This window comes from Poecilia reticulata, linkage group LG5, assembly GCF_000633615.1.
Source record: "Poecilia reticulata strain Guanapo linkage group LG5, Guppy_female_1.0+MT, whole genome shotgun sequence".
In the NCBI taxonomy this organism is placed as follows: Eukaryota; Metazoa; Chordata; class Actinopteri; order Cyprinodontiformes; family Poeciliidae; genus Poecilia; species Poecilia reticulata.
Window position 1 is genome coordinate 20654068 of NC_024335.1, and position 18878 is coordinate 20672945.

General features: G+C 36.9%; 1 protein-coding gene across 4 annotated transcripts in view; it reads left to right on the forward strand.

The window, feature by feature from the left end:
- cpne5b (copine Vb) overlaps window positions 1–18878 on the forward strand; it is a 131619-nt gene that overhangs the window by 78820 nt on the left and 33921 nt on the right. For all 4 annotated transcript variants that reach the window (XM_008409300.2, XM_017304842.1, XM_008409302.2 and 1 more), the window contains one exon: window positions 12202–12265. In XM_008409300.2, coding sequence (XP_008407522.1) covers window positions 12202–12265 — 64 coding nt within the window. The remainder of the gene's footprint in view (window positions 1–12201; window positions 12266–18878) is intronic.

The window sequence follows — 18878 nt, forward strand, 5'->3', positions numbered from 1 at the left end:
GATTTGCTCGTGATCATTCTGGGTCTGTGTGTCTTTGTTTCACAGAATAGAGTCGCTGATTTAATGCTCTTGAGTAACTTGTATTGCATCTCATGACAGCTTTTGAGTGGTAGGATTCAACACACTCCATTGTTCTCCATGTTGTCTTGTCCTACATGCGGCCTTGCCTTAGCAATGAGCAACAGGACGTAGAAGTAATCTGGCCACGCTGCTGTTCCTCTGGATTTCATGTAGCTATGACACACTAGAAGAAATGCAAAGCATATTTTAAAAATGCAGCTTAGCAGTTTGTTTCAACAATGATGTTGCTTGTATAGTCCCTAATGACCCGGAGCTTGTTAGCAGATGGCAGCATGAGCTACTTTGTTGTTCCAGGTTTTACAGGACTGGTAACAGGTGCTTAGACTTTACATGACACAGCAGTGAACCAGAAGGGATGAGCAATGCATGAGGAAATAATGCAGGCATGGCCACATTTTTTGGCAGTAACTAAAATGTATTTATTATTTTATTCATTTATTTATTTTGATTCATTTTATTATTTCACTCTTTGATTAGTATTGCGTACATATCTGTTCGAAAACACATATTCAACATTTTATTAGTATCTCATTTAGGAAAGTAAAATACATATTTTTAAGTCCCAGTGTAGATCTAAGGGAAAAGTGTAAGGAAAAGTGCCCCACAAATAAAAATTTGTTTTGTATTGCCTTCATTCAGATTTATAAAAAAAATTTTAAATTGCTCCAAACATTTTTAGCATCTGCCTTGACAATCAGGAAAAGAATGATACATTTTAAATGTGAATTTCATTTTATTTTTCATGATCATAAGGAACATGTGAATATTAGACGGCTTCATGAGAAAAGGTGAGGCTGCTCTGCCTGTGTACTGTCCAACTCCCGCCTTTATGCCTAAGCTTGGTGTGTCTGTGTCTCGTTAAAACGTATGGCTTCCTTTTTCTCCTGTGTGAACACCGACTCTGTCCACCCAGACAGATCTGGATGCTAAAGTTCCACAGACAACCTCTGCAGAGCCATTTCGCAATAAACAGCAAAGAGGTTTCCTCTCCACTGATGCTTTGGCGCAGAAAGGGAGCTGTTGTCTGTATGACAGCTCTCCCAGAACTGATACCCAAGTGGCTAATATATCTGTGCAGAAATCCATTCCTTTTCCAGCAGGCAGCAGCTGATCACATCTCTTGCTCTCCAAGCTGAGCCATCTGTCTGAAGAGCGATATTTTTTATTTATTTATTTTATGGTTTTGTCTTTGTCGATTCAATTGGAGTTATAAGTCAATATGACATATGGGGTTTTCTTGCAATAAATAAAGAAAACTCCGGTCTACTTTGAAAGATCAACACTTTCATTAGGTTATGTTGCATTATATAATCAACTCTTAAACATCGTGGTCACCGGACTGCAAGTGAACAGAGAAACATGTTACTCCATTTGCACTGAGCACAGCTTGTTTAAACATTTGGAGGCAGCTCTTTTGGCAAATAACATTGATTTCCCCCCCAAATCGAATTAGTGGACTCAGCAGTGTTGATGGAAAACAAGGCATTACAAAGATTGGCTGCCATTGTTTCAATACTAATTGCCTGTGGTGTCATTTGTTTCCAAAACAGGCTGTTTTTTTTCTTCCATGTTCACCTTTTGCACACAGGGCTTTAAACTAAAGGACGGTTTAGAAGTAATGTACTCTGAAATTTGTAATGATCGTTTCAATCTCATTTGAAATTCTACAACTTAATGTCCCACTCTTTTCCACTTAGCTTTGTTTCAAAATCCATTTTGAAAAAAAAAAAGAAAACAAGTAATCTAGCTTTTAAAAAAAGTATTTGTTACAATAAATCAAATTAAGCTTATCCAAGTAAAGATGTTAAGTTTATTAAGTTGCAATGTTAAACAAATGTAAATAAATCAAGTTTGATGAGCATAATTCAATTACATGCAATAAATTAACTCAGTTTTTTTTTATTTTTTTTAATGGAGTTCATTTCTGTTGTTTTTTTTTTTTTTCTCAGGTTATTAATGGTTTACATTACTAACCTGAATGATAGAAAACTTCATACCTGATGGGTAAAGTTAGATTTTATTTAAGGCAACAACAGTTGTCCAAAAAGTTTCAGTCTTGTTCTTATCTGGCAGAGTGCTGTCTTCCATTTATTTGCTGTCCCTCTAACATTGTGGACTTCTTATCGAGTTCATTCATCAGTGACTGTCTTCTTGGTTTTCCTCTACATAGATTTGTTGCGGTCACAACTATTAGTGACCCGTGAACTATGACTATCTCTTGGTTGGTTTGCAGTTGTGTCCTCTTTGTTTTGTTTTTTTTCATTTTTCAGATGGCGAACTCTGAAGTGCTCTCAGAGACATTTATAACTTGAGATGTTGTTTTATAATCTAATGTAACCTTTCTATAAACATCTCCACAACTGCATGTCTGAGATATAGTCAATAATAAACCTTGACTGACAATATATATGTAGTTAGAAATGTAAGCCTTCAGATAGACATTGCATATTACATTACATTGTACGGATACAACATTGTCACTGACATTTCAATATAAATATTTATGTACATCAGCCTGGCATTTTCTGTCTGTGTGAGCAACGTGAGCCTGGGCTGTAAAATTAATATTCAACAGTCATCTGCTGTGAAAGTTTGCCAATGACGACGCTGTCACACAGGACATCTACTAAATCAGCTTGACGGGATGCAGACATCTAATAAACTTCTCAACCTTGGGACGCCTTCATCTAAATCAAATGCAGACATTTATTTAACGTCTTCTGAACATCCGTTTGCCGAGGCGGTGACTTCCCTTTGTTTCCAGGTGTGGACGAGGCTCCGTGATGGATGCAGGCTTACACGTCGTTCTCTCTCCGGCAGAATTCCAACAGAGACTCCACAGTTCATTTCTCCCCTTTCTTTGCCTCTGTTTGATTAATGACACCGCCCCTCAAGTGGCTGTTGTAATAAAGTCAAATGAGGTCCCGAATGGCTGAGGCTTTGTGGAATCAGCAGTGGGTAATTGAGGAGGTGGTAGTCTCAGGTGGCTTTGTGTCCTTATAGCAATAAAGTAGCACTTCTCTTTCTTTTTTTTCCCCCTCCCCTTTGGCAGAGTTGGCAAAGATGGTAATTGTGTTAGAGAGTTTGTGCTTCATTGCGCATCGCTGTTTGTTTGAACGCACTGTTTTAAAGGTTACTGGGGCGACCATGCGGAAGAAGCATCTCTGGTTCCTGGACACATGAAAGCATGCTCAGATTGTCTCCTGAATAATGCAGAGAAGTTATCACTGAAACTGTGTAAATCCACAGTATCTTCTTTAAACAGTTGCCACGTCTCTTTTGTGAAAGAAGCGAGTTCTTCCTCCTCTGGTAAATTTTGTCAGAGGAAAATTGCAGAAAAAAAAAATCCACTTTACACTTGTAATCCTTCTTCTCACTTGGCAATATTGGATTGTCTGTGATTTTTAGATAGTCTATTTGGAAAGTTAATAGGCAATAGATGTTGCAGAGCACTCCTCTTCCTCTGGGAAAATAGCTCTGATTCAAATTCAGTCCATTCTGCAAAACACAAACCAAGCCAGATTGAAGGAAGTGACTCATGAATTTTGTCATTTCTGACATGATGAACTTGGACTTTATTATTGTTTGTTGTGAGTGCTGGATTACTGGAGCAGGTTGCCTCTGTTTTTTTATATGATGAAATGTTCAACTTTTTAATAGCTGGATTTCGCACCGGTAAGTGTGGAAGACGGTGAAACTTTGTGCTACATGCACAATCTAAACCATTTTTAAATTCCCAGTAGAAGTGTAGCCAGTGTTGCTCGGAGTTTGTTGTTATTAAAAACAACACACATATAAAATGGTTGAAGGTGTTGTTTAGGAAGTTTGGGATAAGACCATGATGGCATTTAGCAATACAAACATGTCTGAATCATTTAGTAGCTGTTTGAACATAAATAATTCAGTGTACAAGTTGCACCTAAATGCATAGTGGAGTTGAAACACAAGAAGCTAACCAGAAACACCCTCAGACAGACTCTTGACACAATGTTTTAGACACAGTATTATCCGGTCTGTTGTTATGAAGACTCCCACAGTGGAAAAAGAACATGCTACATACCTCTTCATTGTTAACCATTGCTGGAATAAGCCCTTGATGTAAAGTTGTCTGACAGATCATAATAGTCCCAAATAGCAGACTTTAGTCCTCACACTCAGTATTTCTTTTCCAACATGCACAACAGAACAAAGACATCCTCACATAACCACTCTGCATGTGTACAAATTTAAAAACACTGCTGTATTTGTTATGTGTTCTTGCATGCCGAATTGCAAGGTGAAATATTTCAGTAAGAATAGATTAGGGTTGTAAATCTAGTGTGCAGCAGATACAGTATGCACCTCAATACATTGCAAACGATCCGATTGATCTACCATGTGTAGATGGTAAAAACATGATACCGGACTTGATTCACAACTTTATCACCATTTAGTCTAATTTAATAATTTTAGCGTAATCAAAGTGCGGCTAGATGAAGTAAAAAAATAAATTCAGCTATCCAGCTGAATAAGTCCCAATTCATTGAACAATTTCTTTTAACAACTAGGCTTAGTCTAGTCTGAGCTTTTTAATAACCTAAATTACAAGAGACTAAAGCAATAATAGTGCAACATTACAATAATCTGATGGGCTGGAAATATGCTCAGCACTCATTCAGTGACAAAGCAGTTATCAGCAAAATTCATTTTCTATGTCATGAAATATCTAAAATTATAGCTCCAAAAGTTCCCCCTTATAATTTCTAGCTTTCTAAATTCATAATCATTCAATGATTACAAGAAAACAATACCACTACCATTTTAAAGAAACTGTATATGACAGCAAGCCAGTTTAAAAATGTGTTTTTGTTTTAAAGAAACACACCAAGACACAAAGGAGATACTGAAAGCTCTGTCTGCTGTAAAGCTGACAGGGCTTTAACTGAGCTGAGATGTTAGGACGGAAATAATGCAAAAAAAAAAAAGAAAAGTTGGAATATTTTGCTCACGGATTTGGTCGCTCTTTTCAGTTGGCAGCAGGTGAAGCTGAAGCGCTGGTGGATCAAAATAGCCTCAGCATGCTCCATCATGAGTGTGTTATAAGACTGATTATGCTGATTTATAGTTAGCTGCCTCTGCCGTCTTTAAATTGTTTTTTGTTTTTGCTTGTGCGACATCTGCATATGCACAGACAATTAGCAGGGCTAGTTGTCTGATTTCTAGCAATACATCAACAATAACATAAACAATAATACTTGAGTGGATCATGTTTTTAAGTCAAAGTTTAGTGGACCTGGTTCATAAATGGGAATTAAGCTACATGATGTGAAAACTAATGTGTCTTAGATTTAATGATTTTTTTTTTCTTTCTCTTAGCTGCCCCACCAAATGTACTCACAACTTGCACATGCATTTTAATGGGAACAAGATGAAAAGGTTAATCGTTACATCTCTGGAAGGCATATACTATTTCACCACTAATTCTGCGTTAGATGTGGTATTATTATTATTAATGTCCCGCAGTCAATAAAATAATGTTAGATCTTAACCTTTGCTGCCAGTTTGGTAATTTTTTTTACATGGCACATGTGGTTGCAATGACATTGTGTCTGTGTTAAAACAAAGTCAGCAACAACTGATGTTTCCTTTTAGAGAAAGTTTCACAGTAGAATAGTTCAATAGCAACTAAGATTAGGTGCATATTTAGATTAACACAAGAAAGCACTGATTAGCTTTTTAACTATCAACTCTTATCAACTCTGTTCTGGGTAACAGGAAGAGCCACTTTTGTCAGGAGATAAGGGTGAGCCTATGGAGACTGATAACCAATCAAAATATTTTGATTCCCTTTATTACAAACAGACCAAATGCTAAAAAAAAAATAAAAATAAAAGAAGCAACGATATGTTAACAAACCATTAATAATGGAATCTGAAAATGTTGGGAACTCGTGCATCAGACTTTTACTGACAAAGAAAAGTAAAAACATACATACTAGTTTTAAAGTGCTTAAGCATCTAGAAATTGTGACTTTATTGTTGTCATAGTAAACAAACAACAATAACAACAACAACAAATATATGAAAAGAAAATTCAAGCCAAAGGTGTGAAGTGTTGATTTTGGGCTTTATAGAGTACATCTCTATCAGCCACCAAACAACAATAATTTACCTTTTTAATTAAAACAGGAGAAATAAAGAGAGTATTGATGTTATCGAAGGGATCAAGTGACCACACATAAAGAAATGTAGTGGTGGTAAAAGCTTTCATTGACGGTTGAAATGTTTGTTCTAGCAAGACTTGAAGGTCCACTCCCTTGATCTGCACAAAACCTTTCTAATGTTTTGCTTTGGATGCCCTGCACAGGCAACAGGACAATGAACTGTGCAAAATGTCCACTGTTGAGGTTTCACTCATCAGGCTGTACAGTGAGAATGTGACCTGACAGTGTTCAGACCTGTGTGTGATCCTGAAACGATCTGATGATGGAAGACAAGACGAGTAAGATGTGTTTTAACCTTGTCAAGACACTCTTGAACTAACTTTGACAAAGTCTCATTGTCTCTGGTTACTCATTCTTCTGTAAAAATTCATGTCTGTATTTCGCCTTGAGCAAGATTGAAAGCAATATCATATGCAGGGCTCCGCTTTTGGTAATAAGTAACCTATTTCTTACTTCTCCTTTAACCTTAAGTGCTCTGTATCTTTCACTTTCTGGAACTGTGCTGAAATTGTTCTGCTTCAAATAGTCCTCAATAATCCCAGTATTGAGAGAAAATTGCATAAGTTAAAGTGTTTTTCCTTCTTCATTGAGATAGCACCATTTGGAGTCATTGTCAATTAAACAAGTCAGTGGAGACTAAGTGCAGGCTAATTCAGCCATCAACAAAATGTCACTTTGATCGTGTTTTTATCTTGCCGTCTTCTAATCTAAAACATATACTGATGAGCATTTGGTCAATTTCAACGATATTTAATTGTCATGATTTTCATTAGGACCCCTTATGAGAGCTCACTGAATACTTCTTCTTCTTCTGCCTCATCATGTTCAGTACAGGTCAGCTGTTTGTGACCTGAAGAGAAGCACAAAACATCACCTCATTAGCCTTATTCCTCCTGTTAGAAAAACAGACATGTAGATTGTGAGGAATTTGGTAAACTTGCTGATGAAAGCTTAGTGCAGATTTCAAAAGAACCAACTGCACTCTGAGCACTGCTCGCTTCATTTTTTTTCAATATACCCCCGGTTCCCATTTTGACCTAAATCTTTTTATTCTTATATAAATAGTATTAATATTACACATTTTTCATGTTTTTGTTATGGTGAGGTTCCTCACTTTTTTCAATATAGTTCATTATTTTTCCTCTCCACATTTGCACCAAAATTCCTAAGAGTATTTCCTATTAATTCAATTTTAAATGTACACTAGCTTGGATGTTCAGACAAAATCTATTATGCAGCATTGGGGCGGGGGGTGGCAGAACAATGCATAAATAAGTCAGCTATAGCATCTGTCTCCTGATGGTTCTCTGTGTGATGTGAGGAGAAATTGAAAGCCTTTAGGGAGTGGAAAAGATGTCAGGCCTTGCAATGAAGCTGTCTTTAGTTTGGAGGCATCCTCTTTCATCCATACACCCCCTCTGGAGGGAATAAGCAACAGATGTTTGTCTATAAGGTTGCTGTCAAGCTATTCTGTTTCATCGCTATCTACGCTCGATTCACACAGGTCTTTATTGGTAGGCAGCCACTGTAACGCAACAACGTGACACAGGAGCGTAAACAGCTTTCAGTTCGTTTTAATTTGTAGATTTATTATTACTGATCATATCTGCACTAACGTTGCGACTAAAAGAAAAGTGAATCCTGATGAGAGAGATATTGTTTCCACTCTACTGACTGCAGTCAGTGCTGGTCCCTCACAGAAACACCATTAGATGAATCACCTCTCTCCTTCAGAATGACCATTGTTCCTGAGTTGTAAATGAACACGAAGCCATCTACTGCAAGCTAATTAGTGCCTGAAAACCAGAAAAGTTCAGCTGGAAGTGATGATGGCAACCCACTGATAGGGTGAGAAGTCTGTTTCCTGCTGGTGGGCTGAGTAGTGTTATTGATGTGATCTTTACAGGCGATGTGCATGTCCTGATAATCTAGGCAATGGCTGGCAGGATGTGAAGCTTCACAGGTTCAAATATGCATGCCCCCATCATGATAAAGTTTGCTTAAATGTCTCTTGGCGAGTTGCAGAGAAATTAAATGGATTTCTGACCAACTAGAAGCTTCTGACACAATTCTGGGTTAAAAATGTGACGGCTTTCCTTTTAGGACACATTTGACTTTTATGACTCAGCTTTTAAGGAAAATCAATACATTTTTCTGGAGATTGACATTCATAATGTCAACCTGCTTTATCTGTTCGAAAGACATGCTCAGGAACAACCTACAAAAAAAAAACATACCTCAATGATAAATAAGCAATCATCCGATTGGTGCTTATTGAACAGAAAAAAAACAAAAAACTTTTTGACTATTTGTACTGCAGACACACAGTGAATAGTTCAAACAAATCCTTAAAATCCCCCAAATATTTACATTTTTACAAATGGTGAGTGTTTGCAGTTAAACCCAAAACTATTCATGATCCACACAAACATAGGTTAATTTTGATGTTTTTTCTGAATGGATTTGTGATTATATTTAGGGGTTGCCCAGCCAAAGTCCCATCTTTAGTCTGACATAATCTGTGGAGTGAGTTGAGGATTAATGGTAGGGAGACCTCGTTCTTCTTGAATCATTGACTTTGATCAGTAAATTTATCATCACCACAGTTAAATCCGTGCTTTTGGAAACTCGCAAAGAACTGGTTCGCAATTCTGATTGGCGTGAAGCTCAAAAAGATGTTTTCTTTGATTATTCAAAAGGGTAGGTTTAATTCTTGATATGGTCATTTTTATTATATTTCTTTTTAAATTTCATTTAAAAATAAATTGTCAAAACACGTTTCTTTTCAAAGTGAATACCACTTTTACATTGTTTTATTCTTTTTTTGAGAGAGAGAATTTTGTATCAATTTCTGTCATAAAGAAAAGTAGCTGAATGAACATGAATCTGTCAGTACTATGTCAGTAAGTATTTCAATGTCTCATCTAAGGCACTGGGTGTAAATTACACATTCAATTTTTTTTTTCTTGAGTGAGAAATGTTATGAGAATGCATTTAGCTCTAAATATGTAAATTGAAAAAGTTTCATAGTCAGGATTCCAGAACATCCATTATTCCTGGGCTTGTAGTTCAAACAAATAACATATTATTTTCTTTTAAAGACTCTTGCTTATAATCTCCTTCTGCATCTAGAATAAAACAGCAAACGATTTTATCAGACCACCTAAAGCAGTGCTTTTTTATCAAATGCAACTGGGTCTATTGGCTCTACGTTTTGAAATAGCACAGTCGCACTGTAATTTATTCACTGTTGTCAGTATTATTATATCCTTGTATTCTAAAAAAAAAACAACTTTATTTTCTTTCCTGATACAACAAACTGAAAGATAACCCTGTAATGTAGTTAGCTAAATCTTTATCGTGTCTCTAGACTTTAAACGGCCTTTAAAATCTTTAATTCTTTCCTCAACTCTCTTCCTTTCACCCTCAGATCACACTTCTCATTTTTCTGTCTTGATCTATTGAATATTGATCAAGGTCTGTCAGCTGAATCAATGAAGAGCCATTGTTTGGCAGAGTGCTCCCGGATTGCTCACAGTTCACCTTCTGTCTCAAGAGGCCTGAACGTGTATTTGACCTTACACACACAGGCTTTTGTGTTTGAAAGTGCTGTGCTGCCGTTTAACTGCTGCACCAGCAGAAAGTTGTCAGGAAAATATTCAAACACTTGTTCATAATAAACTTTGGGTATTCAATGCAGAACTTGAAAACAATGTTTATTCCTAATCATTCTTCACAATTTATTTAAAATCACTTTTATATCTTTACATCAGTCTAATTTAAAAAATCGCACATAAAAATCTGTAGCTATGTTTGCATGTCCTTTCATCTAGACTGGAGCATGTCTGAGAGATGCACTAAATAAGTATCTTTTCAGAGAAAACTGTGGAAGAAACAATGTGCAGTTTGCATGTGGGGCCCATCCTTGCAGTTCCCTGATGTTCTTTTCTTAGCTTCTCATAACCATTATAAATAAATTTAACAGTTTTTCTCAGAGCATCTTCGTGCATTGGCTCAGGTCTGTGACTCCCTGAAGGCTTCTCTAAATGCAGGTTCTCATTACGGAGTAAAAATAGAGTATTCATGCTTGTATGTGTGAATAGTGAGTTTAGTTTCTTGGCTCGTCTTGAGTCTTCACATAAGAGATATCCTCTGGTTTTGCTTATATGTGCCATGCAGCATCTATTAGTGCACTTCCTTCCTGTTTTTCTATCGTGGACATTCAAAAACATTCAGAGTGTGCCCTGCTGGTCTTTGTTATTTCTAATATAGTAACAAATTCCTCCTTTACTTTGTGTTGTTCCAGCTTCATTCAAAAATAGTTTTCAGCTTTTTCAAATGGGCTTTTGCTTGATTACTATTTCAAACATGCAGCCGTGTGTTTTGTGGCACCTTCCCAAGGACTCTACATATTATTTTAATCAAAATAATTAAGTGTGCAGATTACAAAGCAAGTCTTTGAAGATAAATATCTTTAGAAAAACAGCTTTGACTACTTTTTTCTTTTAGAAAAGGCAAATAAGAAGGGCACCATACAACAAGGGATATATTATTGTTTATTACCAGGCAAAACTATACAACGTACTGCCAAAACATTTACACACCTTATCGCATTTTGTCGCAGTTACACCACAACACAGAGTAGAACCTAATTTTGAAGTTGAAGGAAACTGATTTCTAAAATATTTGACGAAAAAGTTGTGTGGTGCCATAGTCAGCTGCAGCTTATTGTTTTAATTGTGACGCAGCTCATTCTGAAATGGGATCAAAATAGGCAGAACTAACCAGGTGAAATGCCATTAAGTGATTTTGTGCAAAAAATTTTAAGGAGCATGTTTTGTAAAGCCCACAGACCTATTCTAACTTGTTTAAGGAAGCTTAATAGGTTCCCTTTAAAAATCTATTTCTTTGAAAAAGATATTGATAGGGTGACATGCAGGCTGAGAAAATAAATTTGCAGAGTGTTTGAATCTGTTGCTGACCGGGTGCCAAGGGTCTGAGATGGTGTGCATGACAACTTTGGGTGGAAAAAAAAGAAGAAAAAAAAAAGAAACGCTCACAGTTTCATGCATCCATCACTTGTGTGAACAGCTCTGGTTTTTCTCACCTGAGGATCGATTGGAGTCTTTCAGTGTGTGAATCAAAGGTCTCCATCTTCTGCTCAAAAACACTCAAACCTGGTAGAGGAGCCAAAAACAATTTTTTACACAACTGGAAAACACTCTATTCGGGCCTCTGACCTTAGCGTGTCGAGTTAAAATCCCAGAGCGTCAAAACCATCACTCTTTCAAACATGCAGCTGTCATGGAGATCTGCCTTGTTGAAGCTTCAGTTCCCCCTCTTGTTTCTGATGGAGCAAACAAAATCAGTTTTCACTTTTCCTCACTTTCCCCTCTTTATCTCTTCCCGTACATACATGGCTCGATAGTCGCAATAAAACAGTTTGGGGTAAAACTGTGAAGTATGAATGGGTACAATAGGGTTTTTATGCACATGTAATGAGCTTATTTGTTTGAAGTGCATTTCTGAGTTTTATCCTCAGGACAAAATAATCCAACTAATGTTTCAAAACACATAAAAATGTCATATTTGGACATTTTTAATATAGTGATGACTGATGCACCAATAGACAAGATATGCTGGTTATCAGTTAAGATTCAAAGTCTGTAAATATTTAAATAAAAACAGTTTTCTAAATGTTTCTATTAGGTCACATGAAACCTTTCAAAGCACTTCATTTTTAACGGTATATTACATTCTGCTGGATTTTACTGTAACGTCAGTAGAATTAAGATACAGTTAGTATAAGTAATTAATGTAATACTCCGCATTAATCCTCTAAGAACAAATCCTGCAGAGGAGATTCTTTTTTTCTGTAATTTGGATTAAGATTTCCCATAATTTTTTTTTCCTCACAGAGGGATTCTTGGGAAGAAATGTGGCACAATCATCCTGACGGCAGAAGAGCTCAGCAACTGTCGAGTGAGTAAATTGTGATAATCTCCCAAATATACATGTTAACAAGAAAATATTGCTTGTACGTGTACATCTCCTAACGTCGGGACAAGAAACGCCATCACCGGCTTTTTCCTGTACAGTTTAAGTCATACAGCAGCTCTTTCCTCACTCACCATGCAGTGACCTGCTGTGTAATGAAATTGTGCAGAAACATCACCCAGAGCCCCCTATCAACTTCACATGTGTGCCATTTTCTCAGGTGGGCTCCTGCGAATGCCACACTGAACTCCTCTCACACCAGATCGGGATAGGAAAGTGAGCAAAATCATGTCGATTACATTGAACCAAAAGCAACATTAAAAATGTAGAGGAGTGAGAAAACGAATGAGCACAACAAAAGGAGAAAGCTGGAACAGAAGGAGCATGTGGATGAGAAAAGGTGGAAAATTAAAATGGGCTTAGAGAGATACAGTAACACGAAAAGGAATTGGCACGGGATCATTTCATGCCAATGTGAACCAGCCACAAAAAAAAAAAAAAAGAAAAAGAGAAAAAAAATGCTTGGCTTGTTTTAGTTGGAGGCAGAGCATAGGTTAATTACCAGGAAGAACTGTGTGATCTTGTCCCCTGCTGTCTGCTGGTGTTAATTCTGTCTCTGTAGTCACAGCATGGTCAACTGGATGAGTATATGTGCCTGCGGTCCATACGCACTTGAATGCAGCTGGATGATAAACACACACACTGATGTGCATCTTTCTCTCTTACAACCTCCTCTCTCTGATTTGGAGCTTACGAACAGAGCTACATGAAGGCAGAGCCTGAAAACTTTTCTCATGTTACAGATCATAAAAGAGCATCTAGGGACAAATGCTGCAAGTTAGCTCACACTATGATATGGGCATGGGGCTACTGTTTTATTATGTTTCTGTCCCTATCAAATAAACTTAACAATAATGATTATTTGAAAGGAATTTGAAATAAGGTGTATGATGGTGTTCATTTGTTTTGCACAGGTTAAGTTTTCAGACTTTACTAAACAAACTCAGCTAAATTTAGAGTCCAAACATAAAATACTTATTTTTCCATTCATGTTATTTCTATTATCTTTTTTTTTTGAAAGAAATAATTAAAACATTTATAAATGGCACATTAGCTTTCTGTTAGCATTCTGTCAGCGCTCAAATTGCAGATTATTCACATTTGAGATTTTTTTTATTTATTTCTCTATTGTTCTCTTTGTTATATGTACTTCAATTTGGCTGACTTCTCAATAATAGTGCTCTCATTTACACATGATCCTCCCTAAATTGTCAGAAATAAAATTAAAATTTTTTTTTTTTTAAAAACCCCGCTGAAATTCTGATTTTAAAAGCAGGACTACTTTTTCAGCTGTAGCCACCCACAATGTACAAAAAGGTTGCTCTTCCTCTCTGACAAAATCCTGACTCTCTTCAAACATGTCAGCTGACAAATTAGTCACTCTCTTAATATATTAGAAACATCCATGTTGCTATTTTGGGGATACTTGCCCATTTGATGGATCAAGAGAAAATTTCGATTTGACAAAAGCTGCAACTTCCTTCCTCTGCTCTCCAGGTTTCGCCCTGTCCTCACCTAACTTGTTGCAGTTAAAGCAGAGGCAGCAGAAAACTTAATAAAGCACCAAGTTTGGAAATGTGAAAAAACAGATGAAAAAAAATAACATGTTGCAACCTCTAACCTTTAAATTTTCTATGGTTGAAAAATAGCAAAGGCAACTAAAACTAGAAATGGATAATTAGCAGAGCAAAGTGCAGGCCTGTGGTCTTCACCCTCTCTTATGTTCTTAGATAAAGAGCATTTTACAAGCTAAACCTTACCGAATACTCCCCACTCAAGCAACCATCAAATATGAAGATCTTGACAGTGAATAATTTCCTGGCAATATCTAGATCAATAAAAAGTTTGAGCAAACATCTCTTCTAAACATTCCTCTTTACCACTTCTACACTCATGCTAATTATTTAAATGTTGAATAATTGTTAATATTTTCCAGTCCCTCAGTCATTTTAGTCAGAAACAGTTTTCCTCGAATGCTCAATTCCTGGATAGAATATAAACTGTATCTCAAGGTGCTTTTCTCCATGGCCAGCAGGTCTGGTGAGGTTAGAGAGGTCAACATCATTTTAGCATTTGGTATCTCGTGTTATTCTCTACTTTAGAATTTTGTCAGGCAGTAGGAGAGAGTAAGTGTAAGACGATACTTTAGAATAGCTTTATTTTTATTTTATATATATATATATATATATATTAGATTTTTTACTCCTAGGTGAAAAGTAGCAGGAAAGAACTCTTCTTCCTGTGTAAACATATTTATGCCCTTAGGTTTTTCATAGTTCTTACATTATATATTCAACATTTATAATTAAAAGTTTAGCACTGGGTGTTAAAAGCCCAAATTGCTCCACGCTCTAGAAGATGAGACCTATACTGCTATTTTTCTGATTTAAAAGCAATTGTGAGCAATGTCACGAGAATTTGATCTGATATATTCAGATGTGTCTGGTGAGAGCACAGTTCTGATTGCAGTAAAGTAGGATTTCTGAACCAGATTTTATGCTCCTTTTTTATTGCTAAATTATTAAAAAGAAATTGTATTTAAATGAGATTTGAGGACACATTGTTCTGCACATATTCGTCCCATTAAAACATAATTTAAAGATGTAATACATCGCATTTATTACTATAAATATGTAACAGGCTAATGCTCCAACCCTCTGGAACATTATTTTTCATAAATTTGTTTGTCTGCCAATGAGATGAGAACTTTTCACAATGTTTATGAAATTGCTTAATGTTTCAGTGTCTTTACTATCAGTTTCAACCTTACTGGAGAGGAGAAAACACTGCCAGCTTTTTCATCAGTTTATTAGCCACTCAAGTGGCAACCAATCGAAATGGTGTGAGATCTGCTGATTGTGAGTAGTAAGTGTTTAAAACAACATGCGGTACTCATTCATTTATTATGTTAGCGATATCTAGACGTTCTCAGAGAAAATATTGAAAAGCTAAAGTGTCTCCAAGCACTGCGACCCCAAAAAATAGAGGAGGAGCAAGAATACTGAATGAGGAGCTTATAGGGACACAAGACTGTGGGTTTTTGTTTAGTTATGAAAAACTAAAGTGTTTTTTTCAGAAACAAGTTTCAAACTGAGGTGTGGCAACAACCCTGCCAAAAGTTAGACATTAGCAGGGCCTTAAGAGGGTTATGCAGAAACTAAAGTCTGCAAACCAACATGATTTTAGGAAATATGCAAGAAGTGAGACCTAATTTCTTCACAACAATCTGAGACTGTGTGATAAAGTCATTCCAAAAACAGCTGATTCAAGTTACATGTAATAAAGACACCAAAACTCAAAAACAACTTAATTTCTGGAGGACAAACTAATTTCAGGAAATATAAAATAATTATTTAAAAAAATCTCTATTTGTTGTTGTAGACAGCATCAATTTATAAAATGAAATCTTACCTTTTTTTTTTTTACATTATTGTGTTTCATACTCTGATCAAGATTACCAAACAACTGGTCTTTAAGTCTTAGTCAGGGTAACCAGTAGTTTTGTTTTTAATATTCACCAGAACGCAAATAAGGTTTTTGAAAATGATTATTGAGACAAATTCAGAGTAAATAGCTCCAGATGTTTATGGTTATTATTCAACCCCTTCACTCTCTGCCTGCTGCTTTTTCTAATTTTGAGCTCATCCTTCCTTAAAGATTTGTAGATTCAACAAGCGAAATTAGACTGGGACAAAATGTCTCGAATAATTTTGAATCACCATGTTCCCAAAGCAGAATGACGGTGATAAATGTTAACCATATGGCTTCAATCCAGCGAGAATGAGAGGAACGCAGGTGGCAGTGAGAGGGAGATTGTTCTCCCGTTGGATCTGGTTTATCAATTTAAGTTTATCTGAACAATCCTCAAATTCAACATGAAAGCTATTCAAACTTTTCCGATTGTACAACAAAATATTTGCTTATGCAAAATAGATCAATTTGTACTTTTTAACCACATGAAAACTAAATCAAAACAAACACTTGGCACAGCTGGTTGTGATTTTATGCAAATATAAACATTTTCTGAGTTTTGTGACAAATACATTCGTCACATTATCACTCGGGTTTAATGAATTCATTTTGAGCTCCTGTTGAAATATTAATGAAAGTCTCATTCCAATACTAACCCACTTAAAATGTCTCCTAACCAAGTTATGGCAAGGCAATTTAAAGCAGGTCTGTGTGATACTCTGATTCACATAAGACGATGTTGTCTAGATAATCATTTTTATCTCCTTGGTGACATTTGTTTAAGATTCAATTATACAGGTACATCTCAATAATTTAGAATATTATCAAAGTTTTATCTCAGTAATTGAATTAAAAAAGTTACAATTATATTACATAGATTAATTTCGCACAGAGTGAATTTTTCAAACGTGTATGTCTATGCATTTCAAACAATTGGCTTAAAGTCAATGAAATTGGGAAGACTTGACAGTTTCTCCAGCGAAACTCATCGACAAGAAGTTAAGTCACAAAAGATCATTGCTTAATAAAATAGCTCGTCACAGATTATTTCCAGATTATTTCCAAACATACTGTAGGAAAGTTGAGTGGAAGGACGGGTTGTAGGGGAAGTTTGTTCACAAGCAACAGGGATAACTTCAGTCCACGAGGCTTTTTGGAGATTTTCAGGACATGGAGTCATCGTGCCAAGACAAGCAACTCAGAGATGTATCCAGGGCAGAGCTACAACTGTTGCAATCGATGTGTTAAGCCACCAGAGACAACATCACAGTGTTGTGGTCAAGACCACCTAACCCGAGATCAAGTCAAGACCAAGACCAGCACCGTGCTCTACATGATATGATAAAATGTGTAAGATATTATCAAAATTACTTCTCAAATTGATCTGAAAGATCCATATTCCCATAAAAACACATAGATATTAAATACTTAATAAATTTAACCAACGTTAAATTGAACAAACTCTTTGTTCTGCTTTGCTTCCATCTCTGTGCTAGGATCCGCGGTGGTCTCGTGCCATCCCTAAAAAGATAACACCCTGGGTGATACACATGTTCCTCATGTCAGAAACCACCGTCTGCACCATTAAACATAGCAATTGAGGCAATGCCCTGACGCTCAACTATGAACACTGACCAAGGAGTAACCAGCAAGAAGTAGATACATGTATGCCATTGGTTCCCAAACGTTTTGTCCTGCGCCCCCCCAGTGGTTTCCAAACATTTTCTACCCCCCTACAAATAGCTGTGTGGTTGAACGATGTGTATTTGAGGCGGGGGGCAAGTCAGCGTCGTAGCGCTCATGTTGCGTTTAAAGGCGGCTCGGAAAAGCAGAATACCACATGTTAACAACTGATTAAACATTTTAACTACTGATAAAAGTGACAGAGGACACAGATATGTGAAGTGCGGAAGCCAACCTCAAAGTGACAGAGGAATAACAGAGACTTGGCCGTTCCAAAGGTAAAAACCCAGCGCATACAGCGTTCATGTTTTTTTTGTTTTGTTTTTCTTTTTTATCCAAACGGCTTCCCGTCCCCCACCCCCTGCAATGGCATGGCGCCTCAGTTTGGGAACCTCTGATGTATGCTATTCTGACAGCGTATGGTAATCTGATAGAACAACGGCTCTCAGGGACACTCCAGTCCTATCTAATAAGTAAAGACCCGTGCAGAAGAATCGTACTGCTCCTGAATGTTGCATCACTACATTGCAGACTTTTGGACACAGCGTTGTCTCATATGTGCGACAAGTCAGTCAACGTCTCCGCACAATAATTCAGAGCAGTGTGTGACAACTTTTTTTCATCACAATGCTTATGTGTCTCTATACAGCTAACTTTGCTAACATCACGTCAACGGAGCTTACCTTTATTTGAGCTACTTTTCTAAGTGACGAAAAAAGTTTCACAGAAGCGCTGCTGAGTTAGCTGTGGCCATCGGATTTCTGATAATTTATGCAGCGCTATTCTATTACTGACTATTAGACAGATCTTCTGCCGCTGAGAGAAAACCACTGTGCATGTCTTGGAGCGCCGCGTGCGAGTGAAAGGTGAGGGGGCAAAGGGTAGGGATGGGAGTAACAAACATGTAATTGGCAAGTCACGTAATTGCTTGAATTTTAATCGGTGCATTTTGCATAAACTGAAAACAAAGATGTTAACAAATAAACTGGATAGTATGCTGCATGTTCAGTGATATTTTCACAGTTGCGGTCTCGACTGGTCTTGAAATAAAATGCCGAGTCCTCAGCGCCCGAGACAAGACCGAGACCAAATGCAGTCGAGTCCGAGATGAGACCGAGACCATCAAATAATGGTCTCGAGACCGAGACCGATCTCGAGTACTACAACACTGCAACATCAGAAATGTCTTGAGGACAAAAAGAGCTGGATTGTTGCTCAGCAGTCAAAAATCTTCTTTTTAGATTAAAGTCAGATTTGCTTTTTGTGAAATGAGGATCAGAGAGTTTGGAAGAAGAGTAGAGAGGACATTACATGCTGCTTAAGTTCCAGTGTGTACAGAGGTGGTCCTATCCTGGCGAACCACCTTTCCTTGTCCCAACCATTC